A 25,536-nucleotide genomic window follows, 5' to 3' on the forward strand; every position below is an offset into this window, starting at 1 on the left:
CATCCTAAAACCTACTCTGAGCAGTGTCTTAAAATCTTAAAACCTACTCGGAGCAGTGTCTTAACATCATAAAACCTACTCTGAGCAGTGTTTAAACATCATCCTAAAACCTACTCTGAGCAGTGTCTTAACATCATAAAACCTACTCTGAGCAGTGTTTGAACATCATCCTAAAAGCTATTCTGAGCAGTGTCTTAACATCCTAAAACCTACTCTGAGCAGTGTCTTAACATCCTAAAAGCTATTCTGAGCAGTGTCTTAACATCCTAAAATCTATTCTGAGCAGTGTCTTAACGTCATCCTAAAACCTACTCTGAGCAGTGTCTTAACATCCTCCTAAAACCAACTCTGATCAGTGTCTTAACATCCTCCTAAAACCTACTCAGAGCAGTGTTTTAACATCCTAAAACCTACTCTGAGCAGTGTCTTAACATCTTAAAACCTACTCGGAGCAGTGTCTTAACATCATAAAACCTACTCTGAGCAGTGTTTAAACATTATCCTAAAAGCTATTCTGAGCAGTGTCTTAACGTCTTCCTAAAACCTACTCTGAGCAGTGTCTTAACATCCTAAAACCTACTCTGAGCAGTGTCTTATCATCCTAAAACCCACTCTGAGCTGTGTCTTAACATCCTGAAACCTACTCTGAGCTGTGTCTTAACATCCTAAAACCCACCCTGAGCAGTCTCTTAACATCCTAAAACCTACTCTGAGCAGTGTCTTAACATCCTAAAACCTACTCTGAGCTGTGTCTTAACATCCTAAAACTTACTCTGAGCAGTGTCTTAACATCCTAAAACCTACTGTGAGCAGTGTCTTAACATCCTAAAAGCTATTCTGAGCAGTGTCTTAACATCCTAAAACCTACTCTGAGCAGTGTCTTAACATCCTCCTAAAACCTAGTCTGAGCAGTGTCTTCACATCCTAAAACCTACTCTTAGCAGTGTCTTAACATCCTCCTAAAACCAACTCTGAGCAGTGTCTTAACATCCTCCTAAAACCTACTCAGAGCAGTGTTTTAACATCCTAAAACCTACTCTGAGCAGTGTCTTAAAATCTTAAAACCTACTCGGAGCAGTGTCTTAACATCATAAAACCTACTCTGAGCAGTGTTTAAACATCATCCTAAAAGCTATTCTGAGCTGTGTCTTAACGTCATCCTAAAACATACTCTGAGCAGTGTCTTAACATCCTAAAACCGAGTCTGAGCAGAGTTTTAACATCCTAAAATCTACTCTGAGCTGTGTCTTAACATCCTAAAACCTACTCGGAGCAGTGTCTTAGCATTCTAAAAGCTACTCTGAGCAGTGTCTTAACATCCTAAAACCTACTCTGAGCAGTGTCTTATCATCCTGAAACCTACTCTGAGCTGTGTCTTAACATCCTGAAACCTACTCTGAGCAGTGTTTTAACATCCTACAACCTACTCGGAGTAGTGTCTTAACATCCTAAAACCTACTCTGAGCCGTGTCTGAACATCATCCTAAAACCTACACTGAGCAGTGTCTTAACATCCTTAAACCTACTCTGAGCAGTGTCTTAACATCCTAAAAACTACTCTGAGCAGTGTCTGAACATCCTAAAACCTGCTCGGAGCAGTGTCTTAACATCCTAAAACCTAATCTGAGCTGTGTCTTAACATCCTAAAACCTACTCGGAGCAGTGTCTTAGCATTCTAAAAGCTACTCTGAGCAGTGTCTTAACATCCTAAAACCTACTCTGAGCAGTGTCTTATCATCCTGAAACCTACTCTGAGCTGTGTCTTAACATCCTGAAACCTACTCTGAGCTGTGTCTTAACATCCTAAAACTCACCCTAAACAGTCTCTTAACATCCTAAAACCTACTCTGAGCAGTGTTTTAACATCCTACAACCTACTCGGAGTAGTGTCTTAACATCCTAAAACCTACTCTGAGCAGTGTCTGAACATCATCCTAAAACCTACACTGAGCAGTGTCTTAACATCCTGAAACCTACTCTGAGCAGTGTCTTAACATCCTAAAACCTACTCTGAGCAGTGTCTTAACATCCTAAAATCTATTCTGAGCAGTGTCTTAACATCCTAAAACCTACTCTGAGCCGTGTCTGAACATCATCCTAAAACCTACACTGAGCAGTGTCTTAACATCCTTAAACCTACTCTGAGCAGTGTCTTAACATCCTAAAAACTACTCTGAGCAGTGTCTGAACATCCTAAAACCTGCTCGGAGCAGTGTCTTAACATCCTAAAACCTAATCTGAGCTGTGTCTTAACATCCTAAAACCTACTCGGAGCAGTGTCTTAGCATTCTAAAAGCTACTCTGAGCAGTGTCTTAACATCCTAAAACCTACTCTGAGCAGTGTCTTATCATCCTGAAACCTACTCTGAGCTGTGTCTTAACATCCTGAAACCTACTCTGAGCTGTGTCTTAACATCCTAAAACTCACCCTAAGCAGTCTCTTAACATCCTAAAACCTACTCTGAGCAGTGTTTTAACATCCTACAACCTACTCGGAGTAGTGTCTTAACATCCTAAAACCTACTCTGAGCAGTGTCTGAACATCATCCTAAAACCTACACTGAGCAGTGTCTTAACATCCTTAAACCTACTCTGAGCAGTGTCTTAACATCCTAAAACCTACTCTGAGCAGTGTCTTAACATCCTAAAAGCTATTCTGAGCAGTGTCTTAACATCCTAAAATCTATTCTGAGCAGTGTCTTAACGTCATCCTAAAACCTACTCTGAGCAGTGTCTTAACATCTTAAAACCTACTCGGAGCAGTGTCTTAACATCATAAAACCTACTCTGAGCAGTGTTTAAACATCATCCTAAAAGCTATTCTGAGCAGTGTCTTAACGTCATCCTAAAACCTACTCTGAGCTGTGTCTTAACATCCTAAAACCTACTCGGAGCAGTGTCTTAGCATTCTAAAGCTACTCTGAGCAGTGTCTTAACATCCTAAAACCTACTCTGAGCAGTGTCTTATCATCCTAAAACTCACCCTAAGCAGTCTCTTAACATCCTAAAACCTACTCTGAACAGTGTTTTAACATCCTACAACCTACTCGGAGTAGTGTCTTAACATCCTAAAACCTACTCTGAGCCGTGTCTGAACATCATCCTAAAACCTACACTGAGCAGTGTCTTAACATCCTTAAACCTACTCTGAGCAGTGTCTGAACATCCTAAAACCTGCTCGGAGCAGTGTCTTAACATCCTAAAACCTAATATGAGCTGTGTCTTAACATCCTAAAACCTATTCTGAGCTGTGTCTTAACGTCATCCTAAAACATATTCTGAGCTGTGTCTTAACGTCATCCTAAAACCTATTCTGAGCTGTGTCTTAACGTCATCCTAAACCCTACTCTGAGCTGTGTCTTAACATCCTGAAACCTACTCTGAGCTGTGTCTTAACATCCTAAAACTCACCCTAAGCAGTCTCTTAACATCCTAAAACCTACTCTGAGCAGTGTTTTAACATCCTACAACCTACTCGGAGTAGTGTCTTAACATCCTAAAACCTACTCTGAGCAGTGTCTTAACATCCTAAAAACTACTCTGAGCAGTGTCTTAACATCCTAAAACCTGCTCGGAGCAGTGTCTTAACATCCTAAAACCTACTCTGAGCTGTGTCTTAACGTCATCCTAAAACCTATTCTGAGCTGTGTCTTAACGTCATCCTAAACCCTACTCTGAGCTGTGTCTTAACATCCTGAAACCTACTCTGAGATGTGTCTTAACATCCTAAAACCTACTCTGAGCAGTGTCTTAACATCCTAAAACCTACTCTGAGCAGTGTCTTAACATCCTAAAAGCTATTCTGAGCAGTGTCTTAACATCCTAAAACCTACTCTGAGCAGTGTCTTATCATCCTAAAACCTACTCTGAGCTGTGTCTTAACGTCATCCTAAAACCTATTCTGAGCAGTTTCTTATTGTCATCCTAAAACCTACTCTGAGTAGTGTCTTAACATCCTAAAACCTACTCTGAGCAGTGTCTTAACATCCTAAAACCTACTCTGAGCAGTTTCTTAAAATCCTCCTAAGACCAACTCTGAGCAGTGTCTTAACATCCTAACATCCTCCTAAAACCTACTCTGAGCTGTGTCTTAACATCCTAAAACCTACTCGGAGCAGTGTCTTAACATCATCCTAAAACCTACTCTGAGCAGTGTCTTAACATCCTAAAACAAAGTCTGAGCAGAGTTTTAACATCCTAAAATCTACTCTGAGCTGTGTCTTAACATCCTAAAACCTACTCGGAGCAGTGTCTTAGCATTCTAAAAACTACTCTGAGCAGTGTCTTAACATCCTAAAACCTACTCTGAGCAGTGTCTTATCATCCTGAAACCTACTCTGAGCTGTTTCTTAACATCCTAAAACCCACCCTAAGCAGTCTCTTAACATCCTAAAACCTACTCTGAGCAGTGTTTTAACATCCTAAAACCTACTCTTAGCAGTGTCTTAACATCCTAAAACCTACTCTGAGCAGTGTCTTAACATTCTCCTAAAACCTATTCTGAGCAGTCTTAACATCCTCCTAAAACCTAGTCTGAGCAGTGTTTTAACATCCTAAAACCTACTCTGAGCAGTGTCTTAACATCTTAAAACCTACTCGGAGCAGTGTCTTAACATCCTAAAACCTACTCTGTGCAGTGTCTTAACATCTTAAAACCTACTCGGAGCAGTGTCTTAACATCATGAAACCTACTCTGAGCAGTGTTTAAACATCATCCTAAAAGCTATTCTGAGCAGTGTCTTAACGTCATCCTAAAACCTACTCTGAGCAGTGTCTTAACATCCTAAAACCTACTCGGAGCAGTGTCTTAGCATTCTAAAAGCTACTCTGAGCAGTGTCTTAACATCCTAAAACCTACTCTGAGCAGTGTCTTATCATCCTAAAACCCACTCTGAGCTGTGTCTTAACATCCTAAAACCTACTCTGAGCTGTGTCTTAACATCCTAAAACTTACTCTGAGCAGTGTCTTAACATCCTAAAACCTACTGTGAGCCGTGTCTTAACATCCTAAAAGCTATTCTGAGCAGTGTCTTAACATCCTAAAATCTACTCTGAGCAGTGTCTTAACATCCTAAAACTTACTCTGAGCAGTGTCTTAACATCCTAAAACCTACTGTGAGCAGTGTCTTTACATCCTAAAAGCTATTCTGAGCAGTGTCTTAACATCCTAAAATCTACTCTGAGCAGTGTCTTAACATCCTAAAACCTACTCTGAGAAGTGTCTTAACATCCTCCTAAAACCAACTCTGAGCAGTGTCTTAACATCCTCCTAAAACCTACTCAGAGCAGTGTTTTAACATCCTAAAACCTACTCTGAGCAGTGTCTTAAAATCTACTCGGAGCAGTGTCTTAACATCATAAAACCTACTCTGAGCAGTGTTTAAACATCATCCTAAAACCTACTCTGAGCAGTGTCTTAACATCATAAAACCTACTCTGAGCAGTGTCTGAACATCATCCTAAAAGCTATTCTGAGCAGTGTTTTAACATCCTAAAACCTACTCTGAGCAGTGTCTTAAAATCATAAAAACTACTCTGAGCAGTGTTTAAACATCATCCTAAAAGCTATTCTGAGCAGTGTCTTAACGTCATCCTAAAACCTACTCTGAGCAGTGTCTTCACATCATAAAACCTACTCTGAGCAGTGTTTAAACATCATCCTAAAAGCTATTCTGAGCTGTGTCTTAACGTCATCCTAAAACCTACTCTGAGCAGTGTCTTAACATCCTAAAACAAAGTCTGAGCAGAGTTTTAACATCCTAAAATCTACTCTGAGCTGTGTCTTAACATCCTAAAACCTACTCGGAGCAGTGTCTTAGCATTCTAAAAGCTACTCTGAGCAGTGTCTTAACATCCTAAAACCTACTCTGAGCAGTGTCTTATCATCCTGAAACCTACTCTGAGCTGTTTCTTAACATCCTAAAACCCACCCTAAGCAGTCTCTTAACATCCTAAAACCTACTCTGAGCAGTGTTTTAACATCCTAAAACCTACTCTTAGCAGTGTCTTAACATCCCCCTAAAACCAACTCTGAGCAGTGTCTTAACATCCTCCTAAAACCTACTCAGAGCAGTGTTTTAACATCCTAAAAGCTATTCTGAGCAGTGTCTTAACATCCTAAAATCTACTCTGAGCAGTGTCTTAACATTCTCCTAAAACCTATTCTGAGCAGTCTTAACATCCTCCTAAAACCTAGTCTGAGCAGTGTCTTAACGTCATCCTAAAACCTATTCTTAGCTGTGTCTTAACGTCATCCTAAACCCTACTCTGAGCTGTGTCTTAACATCCTGAAACCTACTCTGAGCTGTGTCTTAACATCCTAAAACCTACTCTGAGCAGTGTCTTAACATCCTAAAAGCTATTCTGAGCAGTGTCTTAACATCCTAAAATCTACTCTGAGCAGTGTCTTAACATCCTCCTAAAACCTAGTCTGAGCAGTGTTTTAACATCCTAAAACCTACTCTGAGCAGTGTCTTAACATCTTAAAACCTACTCGGAGCAGTGTCTTAACATCTTAAAACCTACTCGGAGCAGTGTCTTAACATCCTAAAACCTACTCTGTGCAGTGTCTTAACATCTTAAAACCTACTCGGAGCAGTGTCTTAACATCATGAAACCTACTCTGAGCAGTGTTTAAACATCATCCTAAAAGCTATTCTGAGCAGTGTCTTAACGTCATCCTAAAACCTACTCTGAGCAGTGTCTTAACATCCTAAAACCTACTCGGAGCAGTGTCTTAGCATTCTAAAAGCTACTCTGAGCAGTGTCTTAACATCCTAAAACCTACTCTGAGCAGTGTCTTATCATCCTAAAACCCACTCTGAGCTGTGTCTTAACATCCTGAAACCTACTCTGAGCTGTGTCTTAACATCCTAAAACCCACCCTGAGCAGTCTCTTAACATCCTAAAACCTACTCTGATCAGTGTCTTAACATCCTAAAACCTACTCTGAGCTGTGTCTTAACATCCTAAAACTTACTCTGAGCAGTGTCTTAACATCCTAAAACCTACTGTGAGCAGTGTCTTAACATCCTAAAAGCTATTCTGAGCAGTGTCTTAACATCCTAAAATCTACTCTGAGCAGTGTCTTAACATCCTAAAACCTACTCTGAGCAGTGTCTTAACATCCTAAAACCTACTCTGAGCAGTGTCTTAACATCCTCCTAAAACCTACTCAGAGCAGTGTTTTAACATCCTAAAACCTACTCTGAGCAGTGTCTTAAAATCTTAAAACCTACTCGGAGCAGTGTCTTAACATCATAAAACCTACTCTGAGCAGTGTTTAAACATCATCCTAAAAGCTACTCTGAGCAGTGTCTTAACATCATAAAACCTACTCTGAGCAGTGTCTGAACATCATCCTAAAAGCTATTCTGAGCAGTGTCTTAACATCCTAAAACCTACTCTGAGCAGTGTCTTAACATCCTAAAAGCTATTCTGAGCAGTGTCTTAACATCCTAAAATCTATTCTGAGCAGTGTCTTAACGTCATCCTAAAACCTACTCTGAGCAGTGTCTTAACATCCTCCTAAAACCAACTCTGATCAGTGTCTTAACATCCTCCTAAAACCTACTCAGAGCAGTGTTTTAACATCCTAAAACCTACTCTGAGCAGTGTCTTAACATCTTAAAACCTACTCTGAGCAGTGTCTTATCATCCTAAAACCCACTCTGAGCTGTGTCTTAACATCCTGAAACCTACTCTGAGCTGTGTCTTAACATCCTAAAACCCACCCTGAGCAGTCTCTTAACATCCTAAAACCTACTCTGAGCAGTGTCTTAACATCCTAAAAGCTATTCTGAGCAGTGTCTTAACATCCTAAAATCTACTCTTAGCAGTGTCTTAACATCCTCCTAAAACCAACTCTGAGCAGTGTCTTAACATCCTCCTAAAACCTACTCAGAGCAGTGTTTTAACATCCTAAAACCTACTCTGAGCAGTGTCTTAAAATCTTAAAACCTACTCGGAGCAGTGTCTTAACATCATAAAACCTACTCTGAGCAGTGTTTAAACATCATCCTAAAAGCTATTCTGAGCTGTGTCTTAACGTCATCCTAAAACATACTCTGAGCAGTGTCTTAACATCCTAAAACCGAGTCTGAGCAGAGTTTTAACATCCTAAAATCTACTCTGAGCTGTGTCTTAACATCCTAAAACCTACTCGGAGCAGTGTCTTAGCATTCTAAAAGCTACTCTGAGCAGTGTCTTAACATCCTAAAACCTACTCTGAGCAGTGTCTTATCATCCTGAAACCTACTCTGAGCTGTGTCTTAACATCCTGAAACCTACTCTGAGCTGTGTCTTAACATCCTAAAACTCACCCTAAGCAGTCTCTTAACATCCTAAAACCTACTCTGAGCAGTGTTTTAACATCCTACAACCTACTCGGAGTAGTGTCTTAACATCCTAAAACCTACTCTGAGCCGTGTCTGAACATCATCCTAAAACCTACACTGAGCAGTGTCTTAACATCCTTAAACCTACTCTGAGCAGTGTCTTAACATCCTAAAAACTACTCTGAGCAGTGTCTGAACATCCTAAAACCTGCTCGGAGCAGTGTCTTAACATCCTAAAACCTAATCTGAGCTGTGTCTTAACATCCTAAAACCTACTCGGAGCAGTGTCTTAGCATTCTAAAAGCTACTCTGAGCAGTGTCTTAACATCCTAAAACCTACTCTGAGCAGTGTCTTATCATCCTGAAACCTACTCTGAGCTGTGTCTTAACATCCTGAAACCTACTCTGAGCTGTGTCTTAACATCCTAAAACTCACCCTAAGCAGTCTCTTAACATCCTAAAACCTACTCTGAGCAGTGTTTTAACATCCTACAACCTACTCGGAGTAGTGTCTTAACATCCTAAAACCTACTCTGAGCAGTGTCTGAACATCATCCTAAAACCTACACTGAGCAGTGTCTTAACATCCTTAAACCTACTCTGAGCAGTGTCTTAACATCCTAAAACCTACTCTGAGCAGTGTCTTAACATCCTAAAAGCTATTCTGAGCAGTGTCTTAACATCCTAAAACCTACTCTGAGCCGTGTCTGAACATCATCCTAAAACCTACACTGAGCAGTGTCTTAACATCCTTAAACCTACTCTGAGCAGTGTCTTAACATCCTAAAAACTACTCTGAGCAGTGTCTGAACATCCTAAAACCTGCTCGGAGCAGTGTCTTAACATCCTAAAACCTAATCTGAGCTGTGTCTTAACATCCTAAAACCTACTCGGAGCAGTGTCTTAGCATTCTAAAAGCTACTCTGAGCAGTGTCTTAACATCCTAAAACCTACTCTGAGCAGTGTCTTATCATCCTGAAACCTACTCTGAGCTGTGTCTTAACATCCTGAAACCTACTCTGAGCTGTGTCTTAACATCCTAAAACTCACCCTAAGCAGTCTCTTAACATCCTAAAACCTACTCTGAGCAGTGTTTTAACATCCTACAACCTACTCGGAGTAGTGTCTTAACATCCTAAAACCTACTCTGAGCAGTGTCTGAACATCATCCTAAAACCTACACTGAGCAGTGTCTTAACATCCTTAAACCTACTCTGAGCAGTGTCTTAACATCCTAAAACCTACTCTGAGCAGTGTCTTAACATCCTAAAAGCTATTCTGAGCAGTGTCTTAACATCCTAAAATCTATTCTGAGCAGTGTCTTAACGTCATCCTAAAACCTACTCTGAGCAGTGTCTTAACATCTTAAAACCTACTCGGAGCAGTGTCTTAACATCATAAAACCTACTCTGAGCAGTGTTTAAACATCATCCTAAAAGCTATTCTGAGCAGTGTCTTAACGTCATCCTAAAACCTACTCTGAGCTGTGTCTTAACATCCTAAAACCTACTCGGAGCAGTGTCTTAGCATTCTAAAGCTACTCTGAGCAGTGTCTTAACATCCTAAAACCTACTCTGAGCAGTGTCTTATCATCCTAAAACTCACCCTAAGCAGTCTCTTAACATCCTAAAACCTACTCTGAACAGTGTTTTAACATCCTACAACCTACTCGGAGTAGTGTCTTAACATCCTAAAACCTACTCTGAGCCGTGTCTGAACATCATCCTAAAACCTACACTGAGCAGTGTCTTAACATCCTTAAACCTGCTCGGAGCAGTGTCTGAACATCCTAAAACCTGCTCGGAGCAGTGTCTTAACATCCTAAAACCTAATATGAGCTGTGTCTTAACATCCTAAAACCTATTCTGAGCAGTGTCTTAACGTCATCCTAAAACATATTCTGAGCTGTGTCTTAACGTCATCCTAAAACCTATTCTGAGCTGTGTCTTAACGTCATCCTAAACCCTACTCTGAGCTGTGTCTTAACATCCTGAAACCTACTCTGAGCTGTGTCTTAACATCCTAAAACTCACCCTAAGCAGTCTCTTAACATCCTAAAACCTACTCTGAGCAGTGTTTTAACATCCTACAACCTACTCGGAGTAGTGTCTTAACATCCTAAAACCTACTCTGAGCAGTGTCTTAACATCCTAAAAACTACTCTGAGCAGTGTCTTAACATCCTAAAACCTGCTCGGAGCAGTGTCTTAACATCCTAAAACCTACTCTGAGCTGTGTCTTAACGTCATCCTAAAACCTATTCTGAGCTGTGTCTTAACGTCATCCTAAACCCTACTCTGAGCTGTGTCTTAACATCCTGAAACCTACTCTGAGCTGTGTCTTAACATCCTAAAACTCACCCTAAGCAGTCTCTTAACATCCTAAAACCTACTCTGAGCAGTGTTTTAACATCCTACAACCTACTCGGAGTAGTGTCTTAACATCCTAAAACCTACTCTGAGCAGTGTCTTAACATCCTAAAAACTACTCTGAGCAGTGTCTTAACATCCTAAAACCTGCTCGGAGCAGTGTCTTAACATCCTAAAACCTACTCTGAGCTGTGTCTTAACGTCATCCTAAAACCTATTCTGAGCTGTGTCTTAACGTCATCCTAAACCCTACTCTGAGCTGTGTCTTAACATCCTGAAACCTACTCTGAGATGTGTCTTAACATCCTAAAACCTACTCTGAGCAGTGTCTTAACATCCTAAAACCTACTCTGAGCAGTGTCTTAACATCCTAAAAGCTATTCTGAGCAGTGTCTTAACATCCTAAAACCTACTCTGAGCAGTGTCTTATCATCCTAAAACCTACTCTGAGCTGTGTCTTAACGTCATCCTAAAACCTATTCTGAGCAGTTTCTTATTGTCATCCTAAAACCTACTCTGAGTAGTGTCTTAACATCCTAAAACCTACTCTGAGCAGTGTCTTAACATCCTAAAACCTACTCTGAGCAGTTTCTTAAAATCCTCCTAAGACCAACTCTGAGCAGTGTCTTAACATCCTAACATCCTCCTAAAACCTACTCTGAGCTGTGTCTTAACATCCTAAAACCTACTCGGAGCAGTGTCTTAACATCCTAAAACCTACTCTGAGCCGTGTCTGAACATCATCCTAAAACCTACACTGAGCAGTGTCTTAACATCCTTAAACCTACTCTGAGCAGTGTCTTAACATCCTAAAAACTACTCTGAGCAGTGTCTGAACATCCTAAAACCTGCTCGGAGCAGTGTCTTAACATCCTAAAACCTAATCTGAGCTGTGTCTTAACATCCTAAAACCTACTCGGAGCAGTGTCTTAGCATTCTAAAAGCTACTCTGAGCAGTGTCTTAACATCCTAAAACCTACTCTGAGCAGTGTCTTATCATCCTGAAACCTACTCTGAGCTGTGTCTTAACATCCTGAAACCTACTCTGAGCTGTGTCTTAACATCCTAAAACTCACCCTAAGCAGTCTCTTAACATCCTAAAACCTACTCTGAGCAGTGTTTTAACATCCTACAACCTACTCGGAGTAGTGTCTTAACATCCTAAAACCTACTCTGAGCAGTGTCTGAACATCATCCTAAAACCTACACTGAGCAGTGTCTTAACATCCTTAAACCTATTCTGAGCAGTGTCTTAACATCCTAAAACCTACTCTGAGCAGTGTCTTAACATCCTAAAAGCTATTCTGAGCAGTGTCTTAACATCCTAAAACCTACTCTGAGCCGTGTCTGAACATCATCCTAAAACCTACACTGAGCAGTGTCTTAACATCCTTAAACCTACTCTGAGCAGTGTCTTAACATCCTAAAAACTACTCTGAGCAGTGTCTGAACATCCTAAAACCTGCTCGGAGCAGTGTCTTAACATCCTAAAACCTAATCTGAGCTGTGTCTTAACATCCTAAAACCTACTCGGAGCAGTGTCTTAGCATTCTAAAAGCTACTCTGAGCAGTGTCTTAACATCCTAAAACCTACTCTGAGCAGTGTCTTATCATCCTGAAACCTACTCTGAGCTGTGTCTTAACATCCTGAAACCTACTCTGAGCTGTGTCTTAACATCCTAAAACTCACCCTAAGCAGTCTCTTAACATCCTAAAACCTACTCTGAGCAGTGTTTTAACATCCTACAACCTACTCGGAGTAGTGTCTTAACATCCTAAAACCTACTCTGAGCAGTGTCTGAACATCATCCTAAAACCTACACTGAGCAGTGTCTTAACATCCTTAAACCTACTCTGAGCAGTGTCTTAACATCCTAAAACCTACTCTGAGCAGTGTCTTAACATCCTAAAACCTACTCTGAGCAGTGTCTTAACATCCTAAAAGCTATTCTGAGCAGTGTCTTAACATCCTAAAATCTATTCTGAGCAGTGTCTTAACGTCATCCTAAAACCTACTCTGAGCAGTGTCTTAACATCTTAAAACCTACTCGGAGCAGTGTCTTAACATCATAAAACCTACTCTGAGCAGTGTTTAAACATCATCCTAAAAGCTATTCTGAGCAGTGTCTTAACGTCATCCTAAAACCTACTCTGAGCTGTGTCTTAACATCCTAAAACCTACTCGGAGCAGTGTCTTAGCATTCTAAAGCTACTCTGAGCAGTGTCTTAACATCCTAAAACCTACTCTGAGCAGTGTCTTATCATCCTAAAACTCACCCTAAGCAGTCTCTTAACATCCTAAAACCTACTCTGAACAGTGTTTTAACATCCTACAACCTACTCGGAGTAGTGTCTTAACATCCTAAAACCTACTCTGAGCCGTGTCTGAACATCATCCTAAAACCTACACTGAGCAGTGTCTTAACATCCTTAAACCTACTCTGAGCAGTGTCTGAACATCCTAAAACCTGCTCGGAGCAGTGTCTTAACATCCTAAAATCTATTCTGAGCAGTGTCTTAACGTCATCCTAAAACATATTCTGAGCTGTGTCTTAACGTCATCCTAAAACCTATTCTGAGCTGTGTCTTAACGTCATCCTAAACCCTACTCTGAGCTGTGTCTTAACATCCTGAAACCTACTCTGAGCTGTGTCTTAACATCCTAAAACTCACCCTAAGCAGTCTCTTAACATCCTAAAACCTACTCTGAGCAGTGTTTTAACATCCTACAACCTACTCGGAGTAGTGTCTTAACATCCTAAAACCTACTCTGAGCAGTGTCTTAACATCCTAAAACCTACTCTGAGCAGTGTCTTAACATCCTAAAACCTGCTCGGAGCAGTGTCTTAACATCCTAAAACCTACTCTGAGCTGTGTCTTAACGTCATCCTAAAACCTATTCTGAGCTGTGTCTTAACGTCATCCTAAACCCTACTCTGAGCTGTGTCTTAACATCCTGAAACCTACTCTGAGATGTGTCTTAACATCCTAAAACCTACTCTGAGCAGTGTCTTAACATCCTAAAACCTACTCTGAGCAGTGTCTTATCATCCTAAAACCTACTCTGAGCTGTGTCTTAACGTCATCCTAAAACCTATTCTGAGCAGTTTCTTATTGTCATCCTAAAACCTACTCTGAGTAGTGTCTTAACATCCTAAAACCTACTCTGAGCAGTGTCTTAACATCCTAAAACCTACTCTGAGCAGTTTCTTAAAATCCTCCTAAGACCAACTCTGAGCAGTGTCTTAACATCCTAACATCCTCCTAAAACCTACTCTGAGCTGTGTCTTAACATCCTAAAACCTACTCGGAGCAGTGTCTTAACATCCTAAAATCTATTCTGAGCAGTGTCTTAACGTCATCCTAAAACCTACTCTGAGCAGTGTCTTAACATCTTAAAACCTACTCGGAGCAGTGTCTTAACATCATGAAACCTACTCTGAGCAGTGTTTAAACATCATCCTAAAACCTACTCTGAGCAGTGTCTTATCATCCTGAAACCTACTCTGAGCTGTGTTTTAACATCCTACAACCTACTCGGAGTAGTGTCTTAACATCCTAAAACCGAGTCTGAGCAGAGTTTTAACATCCTAAAACCTACTCTGAGCTGTGTTTTAACATCCTACAACCTACTCGGAGTAGTGTCTTAACATCCTAAAACCTACTCTGAGCAGTGTCTGAACATCATCCTAAAACCTACACTGAGCAGTGTCTTAACATCCTTAAACCTACTCTGAGCAGTGTCTTAACATCCTAAAACCTACTCTGAGCAGTGTCTTAACATCCTAAAAGCTATTCTGAGCAGTGTCTTAACATCCTAAAATCTATTCTGAGCAGTGTCTTAACGTCATCCTAAAACCTACTCTGAGCAGTGTCTTAACGTCATCCTAAAACCTACTCGGAGCAGTGTCTTAACATCATGAAACCTACTCTGAGCAGTGTTTAAACATCATCCTAAAAGCTATTCTGAGCAGTGTCTTAACGTCAACCTAAAACCTACTCTGAGCAGAGTTTTAACATCCTAAAACCTACTCTGAGCTGTGTCTTAACATCCTAAAACCTACTCGGAGCAGTGTCTTAGCGTTCTAAAAGCTACTCTGAGCAGTGTCTTAACATCCTAAAACCTACTCTGAGCAGTGTCTTATCATCCTAAAACCCACTCTGAGATGTGTCTTAACATCCTGAAACCTACTCTGAGCTGTGTCTTAACATCCTAAAACCCACCCTGAGCAGTCTCTTAACATCCTAAAACCTACTCTGAGCAGTGTCTTAACATCCTAAAACCTACTCTGAGCTGTGTCTTAACTTCCTAAAACTTACTCTGAGCAGTGTCTTAACATCCTAAAACCTACTGTGAGCAGTGTCTTAACATCCTAAAAGCTATTCTGAGCAGTGTCTTAACATCCTAAAAGCTATTCTGAGCAGTGTCTTAACATCCTAAAACCTACTCTGAGCAGTGTCTTAACATTCTCCTAAAACCTATTCTGAGCAGTCTTAACATCCTCCTAAAACCTAGTCTGAGCAGTGTCTTCACATCCTAAAACCTACTCTTAGCAGTGTCTTAACATCCTCCTAAAACCAACTCTGAGCAGTGTCTTAACATCCTCCTAAAACCTACTCAGAGTAGTGTTTTAACATCCTAAAACCTACTCGGAGCAGTGTCTTAAGATCTTAAAACCTACTCTGAGCAGTGTCTTAACATCCTAAAACCTACTCTGAGCAGTGTTTAAACATCATCCTAAAACCTACTCTGAGCAGTGTCTTAACATCATAAAACCTACTCTGAGCAGTGTTTAAACATCATCCTAAAAGCTATTCTGAGCTGTGTCTTAACGTCATCCTAAAACATACTCTGAGCAGTGTCTTAACATCCTAAAACCGAGTCTGAGCAGTGTCTTCACATCCTAAAACCTACTCTTAGCAGTGTCTTAAAATCCTCCTAAGACCAACTCTGAGCAGTGTTTCAACATCCTAACATCCTCCTAAAACCTACTCTGAGCAGTGTCTTAACATCTTAAAACCTACTCGGAGCAGTGTCTTAACATCATGAAACCTACTCTGAGCAGTGTTTAAACATCATCCTAAAACCTACACTGAGCAGTGTCTTAACATCCTTAAACCTACTCTGAGCAGTGTCTTAACATCCTAAAACCTACTCTGAGCAGTGTCTTAACATCCTAAAAGCTATTCTGAGCAGTGTCTTAACATCCTAAAATCTATTCTGAGCAGTGTCTTAACGTCATCCTAAAACCTACTCTGAGCAGTGTCTTAACATCCTAAAACCTACTCTGAGCAGTGTCTTAACATCCTAAAACCTATTCTGAGCAGTGTCTTAACGTCATCCTAAAACCTATTCTGAGCAGTGTCTTAACGTCATCCTAAAACCTATTCTGAGCTGTGTCCTAACGTCATCCTAAAACCTACTCTGAGCAGTGTTTAAACATCATCCTAAAACCTATTCTGAGCTGTGTTTAAACATTATCCTAAAACCTATTCTAAACTGTGTCTTAACGGCATCCTAAAACCTATTCTGAGCAGTGTCTTAACGTCATCCTAAAACCTATTCTGAGCAGTGTTTAAACATCATCCTAAAACCTACTCTGAGCAGTGTTTAAACATCATCCTAAAACCTACTCTGAGCAGTGTTTAATCATCCTAAAACCTATTCTGAGCTGTGTCTTAACATCCTCTAAAAACCTACTCTCAGCTGGGAGTTTTTCTTGTCTTAAAACATATTTTAACAGTATTCCTAGGACCTTTTCTGAGATGCTTTGTGGATACGGAATTCCAACACCTTTTAAAAGGGACAATCTGCAGTTGAAACAACAAGAAAGGGGACACCCGCCACATTTTTTGGGCAAACAATTTTTGGATGGGGTTGGAGAAAGGTGACCACTCTCAAATTCATGGATGGGGCTATGGATGCCAGGACTGGCCATCTATGACATCAAAATGAAAGTTTTAACCATGTTATGAAGCTATACATTGTTTGTTGACGATTCAGTTGTTTACAAACATTGGAGTAAAACAAGCTTATATTTCAAATCAAATCAAATCAAATTTTATTAGTCACATACACATGGTTAGCAGATGTTAATGCGAGTGTAGCGAAATGCTTGTGCTTCTAGTTCCGACAATGCAGTAATAACCAACAGTAATCTAACCTAACAATTCCACACTACTACCTTACACACACACACAAGTGTAAGGGATAAAGAATATGTACATAAAGATATATGGATGAGTGGTGGTACAGAACGGCATGGCAGATGCAGTAGATGGTATAGAGTACGGTATATACATATGAGATGAGTACTGTAGGGTATGTAAACATAAAGTGGCATAGTTTAAAGTGGCTAGTGGTACATGTATTGCATAAAGATGGCAAGATGCAGTAGATGATATAGAGTACAGTATATATACATATGAGATGGGTAATGTAGGGTATGTAAACATTGTATTAAGTGGCATTGCTTAAAGTGGCTAGTGGTACATTTTTACATAATTTCCATCAATTCCCATTTTTAAAGTGGCTGGAGTTGAGTCAGTATGTTGGCAGCGGCCGCTAAATGTTAGTGGTGGCTGTTTAACAGTCTGATGGCCTTGAGATAGAAGCTGTTTTTCAGTCTCTCGGTCCCTGCTTTGATGCACCTGTACTGACCTCGCCTTCTGGATGATAGCGGGGTGAACAGGCAGTGGCTTGGGTGGTTGTTGTCCTTGATGATCTTTATGGCCTTCCTGTGACATCGGGTGGTGTAGGTGTCCTGGAGGGCAGGTAGTTTGCCCCTGGTGATGCGTTCTGCAGACCTCACTACCCTCTGGAGAGCCTTACGGTTGTGGGCGGAGCAGTTGCCGTACCAGGCGGTGATACAGCCCGACAGGATGCTCTCGATTGTGCATCTGTAGAAGTTTGTGAGTGCTTTTGGTGACAAGCCGAATTTCTTCAGCCTCCTGAGGTTGAAGAGGCGCTGCTGCGCCTTCTTCACAACGCTGTCTGTGTGGGTGGACCAGTTCAGTTTGTCCGTGATGTGTACACCGAGGAACTTAAAACTTTCCACCTTCTCCACTACTGACCCGTCGATGTGGATAGGGGGGTGCTCCCTCTGCTGTTTCCTGAAGTCCACAATCATCTCCTTTGTTTTGTTGACGTTGAGTATGAGGTTATTTTCCTGACACCACACTCCGAGGGCCCTCACCTCCTCCCTGTAGGCCGTCTCGTCGTTGTTGGTGATCAAGCCTACCACTGTAGTGTCATCCGCAAACTTGATGATTGAGTTGGAGGCGTGCATGGCCACGCAGTCGTGGGTGAACAGGGAGTACAGGAGAGGGCTCAGAACGCACCCTTGTGGGGCCCCAGTGTTGAGGATCAGCGGGGTGGAGATGTTGTTACCTACCCTCACCACCTGGGGGCGGCCCGTCAGGAAGTCCAGGACCCAGTTGCACAGGGCGGGGTCGAGACCCAGGGTCTCGAGCTTGATGACGAGTTTGGAGGGTACTATGGTGTTAAATGCTGAGCTGTAATCGATGAACAGCATTCTCACATGGGTATTCCTCTTGTCCAGATGGGTTAGGGCAGTGTGTAGTGTGGTTGCGATTGCGTCGTCTGTGGACCTATTGGGTCGGTAAGCAAATTGGAGTGGGTCTAGGGTGTCCGGTAGGGTGGAGGTGATATGGTCCTTGACTAGTCTCTCAAAGCACTTCATGATGACGGAAGTGAGTGCTACGGGGCGGTAGTCGTTTAGCTCAGTTACCTTAGCTTTCTTGGGAACAGGAACAATGGTGGCCCTCTTGAAGCATGTGGGAACAGCAGACTGGGATAAGGATTGATTGAATATGTCCGTAAACACACCAGCCAGCTGGTCTGCGCATGCTCTGAGGACGCGGCTGGGAATGCCGTCTGGGCCTGCAGCCTTGCGAGGGTTAACACGTTTAAATGTTTTACTCACCTCGGCTGCAGTGAAGGAGAGCCCGCAGGTTTTGGTAGGGGGCCGTGTCAGTGGCACTGTATTGTCCTCAAAGCGGGCAAAAAAGTTGTTTAGCCTGTCTGGGAGCAAGACATCCTGGTCCTCGACGGGGCTGGTTTTCTTTTTGTAATCCGTGATTGACTGTAGACCCTGCCACATACCTCTTGTGTCTGAGCTGTTGAATTTCGACTCGATTTTGTCTCTGTACTGAGACTTGGCCTGTTTGATTGCCTTGCGGAGAGAATAGCTACACTGTTTGTATTCGGTCATGCTTCCGGTCACCTTGCCCTGGTTAAAAGCAGTGGTTCGCGCTTTCAGTTTCACGCGAATGCTGCCGTCAATCCACGGTTTCTGGTTTGGGAATGTTTTTATCGTTGCTGTGGGTACGACATCGTCAATGCACTTCCTAATGAACTCGCTCACCGAATCAGCATATCAGAATCAGAATCATTTTGGGTTCTGATGGAGTACGACAGTTGAACTGAGCTCATGAGATATTTATAAGTTATATTCTTCAATCGTCAATGGCTATGTATATCATTAACTTAAAAGTAAAATAATTGATGTAGCAATCACAGATTGCCCCTTTAAACCTCACATTCATTACCTCCAGCACCATACCAGTGTCTACATGAGAAAGCTTCTGCTCTTTACTTACCTGGCACCTTTTCCAAACATAATGGGCCTGTCCATGGACCAATCACTCTTCATGGACAGACACGGAGACCACACCCTCTCCTGTTTACCACTGTGGAAACATCAAGGAGGATTTTGTTTATGAATGATAAATGCTGTTCTTTCTTTCATTTTGAACCCCAATTACTTATTCATCATTGTTTGTAGAACACTAATCTTCTATCAGGTGATCGTTATGTCTATGTCAGGTTCTTCACTTACCTGGCATCTTTTCCAAACTTAATATGTCTGTCCATGGAGCAATCACTCTTCATGGACAGACACGGTGACCCCACCCTCTCCTGTTTACCACTGTGGAAAGATCAAGGAGGGTGTTGTCATTGTGTGAATATGCAGAATGTAATACCTATCCATCCTTCATGTTGACTGTTTGCATATTTCTATATGGACAGAAACACAACTATTTGTAAAAATTTCAATATGGACAGAAACATAAATATTTGTACATTTCTATATGGACAGAAACATAAATATTTGTATATATTTCAATATGGACAGAAACAGAAATATTGGTATATTTCTAAATGGAAAGAAACAAATATTTCTATATGGACAGAAACAAATATGTGTATATTTCTAAATGGACAGAAACATAAATATTTGTATATATTTCTAAATGGCCAGAAACATAAATATTTCTAAATATTTCTAAATGGCCAGAAACATAAATATCTGTATATATTTCTAAATAGACAGAAACAAATATTTCTATATGGACAGAAACATAAATATGTGTATATTTCTAAATGGACAAACAAATATGTTTATATTTCTAAATGGACAGAAACAAATATTTGGATATGTGTATATTTCAATATGGACAGAAATATAAATGTGTATATTTCTATATGGACAGAAACATAAATATGTGAATATTTCTTTATGGACAGAAACAAATATGTGTATATTTCTAAACGGACAGAAACATAAATAATAGTTTATATTTCAATATGGACAGAAACACAAATAATAGTTTATATTTCTATATGGACAGAAACATAAATATTTGAATATTTTTCTATACGGACAGAAACATAAATATCTGTATATATTTCTAAATGGCCAGAAACATAAATATGTGTATATTTCTTTATGGACAGAAACAAATATGTGTATATTTCTAAACGGACAGAAACATAAATAATAGTTTATATTTCAATATGGACAGAAACATAAATAATAGTTTATATTTCTAAATGGCCAGAAACATAAATATTTCTAAATATTTCTAAATGGCCAGAAACAAATATTTCTATAATTCTAAATGGACAGAAACATAAATAATAGTTTATATTTCAATATGGACAGAAACATAAATAATAGTTTATATTTCTAAACGGACAGAAACATAAATAATAGTTTATATTTCTATATGGACAGAAACATAAATTATAGTTTATATTTCAATATGGACAGAAACATAAATATTTGTATATATTTCTAAATGGCCAGAAACATAAATATTTCTAAATATTTCTAAATATTTCTAAATGGACAGAAACAAATATTTCTATAATTCTAAATGGCCAGAAACATAAATATTGGTATATTTCTATATGGACAGAAACATAAATATTTGTAAATGGACAGAAACAAATATCTCTATGTACATTTCTATATGGACAGAAACATAAATATTTCTATATATTTCTATATGGACAGAAACAAATATTTGTATATTTCCATGTGGACAGAAACATAAATATTTATATATTTCTATTTGAGAATGATTTCACATGAGGCCTATTTCATATGATATGCCGAAATACTTATAACAACTAGGCTGATAAATAAACACCTTTTTCCTTGGATTATTGAATTACCTACACCATGTTATTTCAAGTTATCCATTTGGAGAGCAACATCGCGTTGTTAAAAAATATGTCTAAATTGGACAATTGAAGGAATCTAGGGCTTATGTTAATAGACCTTTCAAACGTTGTACGCAACATTAATCGGTGACTTGATGTCTACTGTGCCAAAACTATTTGATGTTGTTAAACAGGAGTGACGTATAACGGTAATATTGTAAAAATTCTGCTTTTAACAACCATCAGAATTGGTTAAAAAAAGGTTATGCAAGTAAACATTAGACAATAATTAAGACTAGGCAAGGTTATCGTGTCAGGAGAAAATTATATCAAACAACATTTTATGTCCAGTCACATTCACTGTTATCTGAAGCGTAGAGTTCACAGCTGGCGATGCCTCATCGTGATTGGTTATACCTCATCATTTGCAACAATGTCAATGGGCGTCATCACCATCTTTCCTTTGCGGTACCTCAAACTGTCTCGATTATCAGCTGAGAAAAACTTTTATATGAGTTGATTTTACTCCTGGCTCAGAGTTTGTCTGAGCAGTGTCTTAACGTCATCCTAAAACAGGTTTTAACACGATTCCTCACAGGATCTCACCTCTTTAATATTAGGAGAATTCCACCAATTTTTAAAGGGAGAATCTGTAGTTCAAACAAGAAAGCAGACACCCTGTTTTTGGGCAAACTATTTAGGGATGGGGTTGGAGAAATGTGACCACTCTCAAATTCATGGATGGGGCTATGGGATGCCAGGACTGACCATTCTTGACATAAAAATTAAAGTTTTATTAACCATATTATGAAGCTACACAGTGTTTGTTGATGATTCAGTTGTTAGCAGACATGGGAGTAAAACAAGCTTATATTTGGGGTTCTGATGGTGTACGACAGTTGAACAAAGCGCATGAAGCATTTACAAGCTATTCCAGTCCATATCACTAGTAATATAGTCCCATTCCAGTCCATATCACTAGTAATATAGTCCTATTCCAGTCCATATCACTAGTAATATAGGCCTATTCCAGTCCACATCACTAGTAATACAGGCCTATTCCAGTCCAGATCACTAGTAATATAGGCCTATTCCAGTCCATATCTCTAGTAATATAGGCCTATTCCAGTCCACATCACTAGTAATACAGGCCTATTCCAGTCCAGATCACTAGTAATATAGGCCTATTCCAGTCCATATCTCTAGTAATATAGGCCTATTCCAGTCCACATCACTAGTAATATAGGCCTATTCCAGTCCACATCACTAGTAATACAGGCCTATTCCAGTCCAGATCACTAGTAATATAGGCCTATTCCAGTCCATATCTCTAGTAATATAGTCCTATTCCAGTCCATATCACTAGAAATATAGACCTATTCCAGTCCACATAACTAGTAATATAGTCCTATTCCAGTTCATATCACTAGTAATATAGTCCTATTCCAGTCCACATCACTAGTAATATAGTCCTATTCCAGTCCATATCACTAGTAATATAGTCCTATTCCAGTCCATATCACTAGTAATATAGTCCTATTCCAGTCCATATCACTAGTAATATAGTCCTATTCCAGTCCATATCACTAGTAATATAGTCCTATTCCAGTCCATATCACTAGTAATATAGTCCTATTCCAGTCCATATCACTAGTAATATAGTCCTATTCCAGTCCACATCACTAGTAATATAGTCCTATTCCAGTCCATATCACTAGTAATATAGTCCTATTCCAGTCCACATCACTAGTAATATAGTCCTATTCCAGTCCACATCACTAGTAATATAGTCCTATTCCAGTCCATATCACTAGTAATATAGTCCTATTCCAGTCCACATCACTAGTAATATAGTCCTATTCCAGTCCATATCACTAGTAATATAGTCCTATTCCAGTCCATATCACTAGTAATATAGTCCTATTCCAGTCCATATCACTAGTAATACAGGCCTATTTGTTTAACATTTTTTGGTACATGATTCCACGTGTTATTTTATGTTCGTATCTTCACTATTATTCTACAATGTAGAAATTAGTGAAAATAAAGAAAAACCCTTGAATGAGTAGGTGTGTCCAAACGTTTGACAGGTACTGTACCTGAGATCCCCATTTGTAAATGAGATCGGTCGATCCATGGAATGGTCACTTTTCAAGGAGAGTTGGCTTGGAGCAGGAGATGCTGCTCCCAAAAGCCTTTCAGACACAGAGAATAGTATTCAGGTAAATATTAAAATCATTCCAGTTAATAACTTTACACAGTAAAACCAGTAGGACATATGTCTGTAGACCTACTAATAACAGTTAGAGACGATATAGGCCTATTCCAGTCCATATCACTAGTAATATAGTCCTATTCCAGTCCATATCACTAGTAATATAGTCCTATTCCAGTCCATACCACTAGTAATATAGTCCTATTCCAGTCCATACCACTAGTAATATAGTCCTATTCCAGTCCAGATCACTAGTAATATAGGCCTATTCCAGTCCATATCACTAGTAATATAGACCTAATCCAGTCCATATCACTAGTAATATTATAGAATAACTATCTTCAAAGTAATGACTCGGGACGTCGGGTTTGATATGAAAGCTTCTTTTAGTAATAATTCTTGATCACGTTACATTTAACAACTTTAGATTCTACAAAGCAATGCTAAGATGCTAGCGCAAAGGAGCCAAAAATAATCACCTGTTAATTGCACTTAACTAGCGCGTTCACTCTCTACTTCCTGTCGCAAGGCATTCTGGAACTTGCAGTCAAAAGCGTAATTCAATACTAACCAATACAATTACATATGTAAATAACTGTAAAGAAATATCTTCAGATACAGCTCACTGAATTAACTTAAACATTAACTCTGTAACACATTAAAGTTACAACATCCTCCCCCCCCGATGAACAACTGTGTTCATCTAGATCTCTAGGCAGTATATCAACTGAATAGGTCTCCTCAACAAAGTCCCTGAAGCAGTACGAACTGAACATGATCTAACTAGGCCATCTCGGCCTGGAAACAGTTCCTCAATCTTTCCTAGTTTCCAGGTTTGTCTGGGTGTGTTATCTTCTCCAATGAGTACAACGTCACCCGCTTTCAGTGGGGTGGGCTGTGGTGTATCACAGCGGTGTGCTGACTTTAGATCCAGCAAGTAGTCTCTTCGCCAACTGTTCCAGAAACTGGTCACAAGTCTCTGCCTGTACTTCCATCTGCGTGTCATGTCCTCCTTGTTTAGCGTTGGGTGCTGAGTGTCAGCTGGAAATGGCTTTGGAGGCAAAGAGGTTAGTCGTTTACCCACCAGGAAGTGTGCTGGGGTCAGGGGTTGTGGTTCATCCACTTCATTGTGCACGAAGGTCAGAGGCCTAGAATTTAGAATAGCTTCAACCTCTGTCAGGACTGTGCACATCTCTTCAAAGTTGAGTGAAGCTCTCCCAAGAACCTTTCGCAGGCATGTTTTCACTGACCTGACAAGTCTTTCCCAGAATCCGCCCCACCAGGCTGCTCGCTCGGCGATGAACCTCCAGGTGATGCCCCTTTCTGAGAAGAAAGCCAAGAGTTGGGGCTCTTCGATTGCCTTCCACAGCTCTTTCAAGTCCTGATCAGCTCTCTTGAACGTTTTTGCATTGTCTGAGTAGATTACCTTGCATAATCCTCTCCTTGAGATTAATCTTTTTAGAGCTAACAGGAATTTCTCTGTTGACTGATCTGAGACCAGTTCCAAATGCACTGCTCTGGTTACAGCACAAGTGAACAGTGCAATGTATGACTTCTTCACAGAACCATTTTCTTTCACATAGAGCGGTCCTGCAAAATCCACACCTGTGACTTCAAATGGTGGCGATTCCGTTATTCTGTCTTTTGGTAAAGGCGCAGTGACCTGCTGTCCGGCCCTTGCCTTGAATCTTTTACACACTATACATCTTGCCACTGTACTCTTGACTAGCTGCCTAGCACGCAAGATCCAGTATCGCTCCCTGATTTGTACTAGAGTGTCTCTTGCTCCAGAATGCATCACCTGCTCATGGTGGTACTGTATCAGCATTTCTGAGTATCTGTACTTGTTGGGCAGAACCCATGGGTGCTGCTCTCTGAATGTGAAGTTGGACTGTTGCAGTCTTCCTCCTACACTGAGTAGTTCGTGTTCGTCCAGGAACGGTTTCAGTTCTCTGATTTTACAGTCATTGTTTAGGCTTTTTCCTGCCTTCAGTATTTTGATCTCCTGTCCAAAACTCTGTTGTTGTGTTACCTTAATCCAGTACTTTTCTGCATCGAACAGTTCGTCAGCAGTCAGTTCACCTTGTATCTTTATGGTTGTACGAGCATTGGCTATGAATCTCTTTATCCAGGCGGTGACTCTGAA

The 25,536-nt window shown here is 40.2% G+C and overlaps 1 protein-coding gene across 8 annotated transcripts in view; it reads right to left on the bottom strand.

The window, feature by feature from the left end:
* The window catches only part of LOC139577773 (uncharacterized), a 106,438-nt gene extending 86,786 nt beyond the window's left edge, over positions 1 to 19,652 (bottom strand). For 7 of the 8 annotated variants that reach the window (XM_071404940.1, XM_071404934.1, XM_071404935.1 and 4 more), the window contains exons 1-2: positions 19,566 to 19,652; positions 19,327 to 19,416 (exon numbers count right to left, since the gene is read on the bottom strand). In XM_071404940.1, coding sequence (XP_071261041.1) covers positions 19,327 to 19,416; positions 19,566 to 19,618 — 143 coding nt within the window. In that variant the 5' untranslated portion in view covers positions 19,619 to 19,652. The remainder of the gene's footprint in view (positions 1 to 19,326; positions 19,417 to 19,565) is intronic. The other variant, XM_071404936.1, reaches the window with a different exon arrangement.
* Positions 19,653 to 25,536: the final 5,884 nt, after the last annotated feature.

Source organism: Salvelinus alpinus, chromosome 6, assembly GCF_045679555.1.
Source record: "Salvelinus alpinus chromosome 6, SLU_Salpinus.1, whole genome shotgun sequence".
In the NCBI taxonomy this organism is placed as follows: domain Eukaryota; kingdom Metazoa; phylum Chordata; class Actinopteri; order Salmoniformes; family Salmonidae; genus Salvelinus; species Salvelinus alpinus.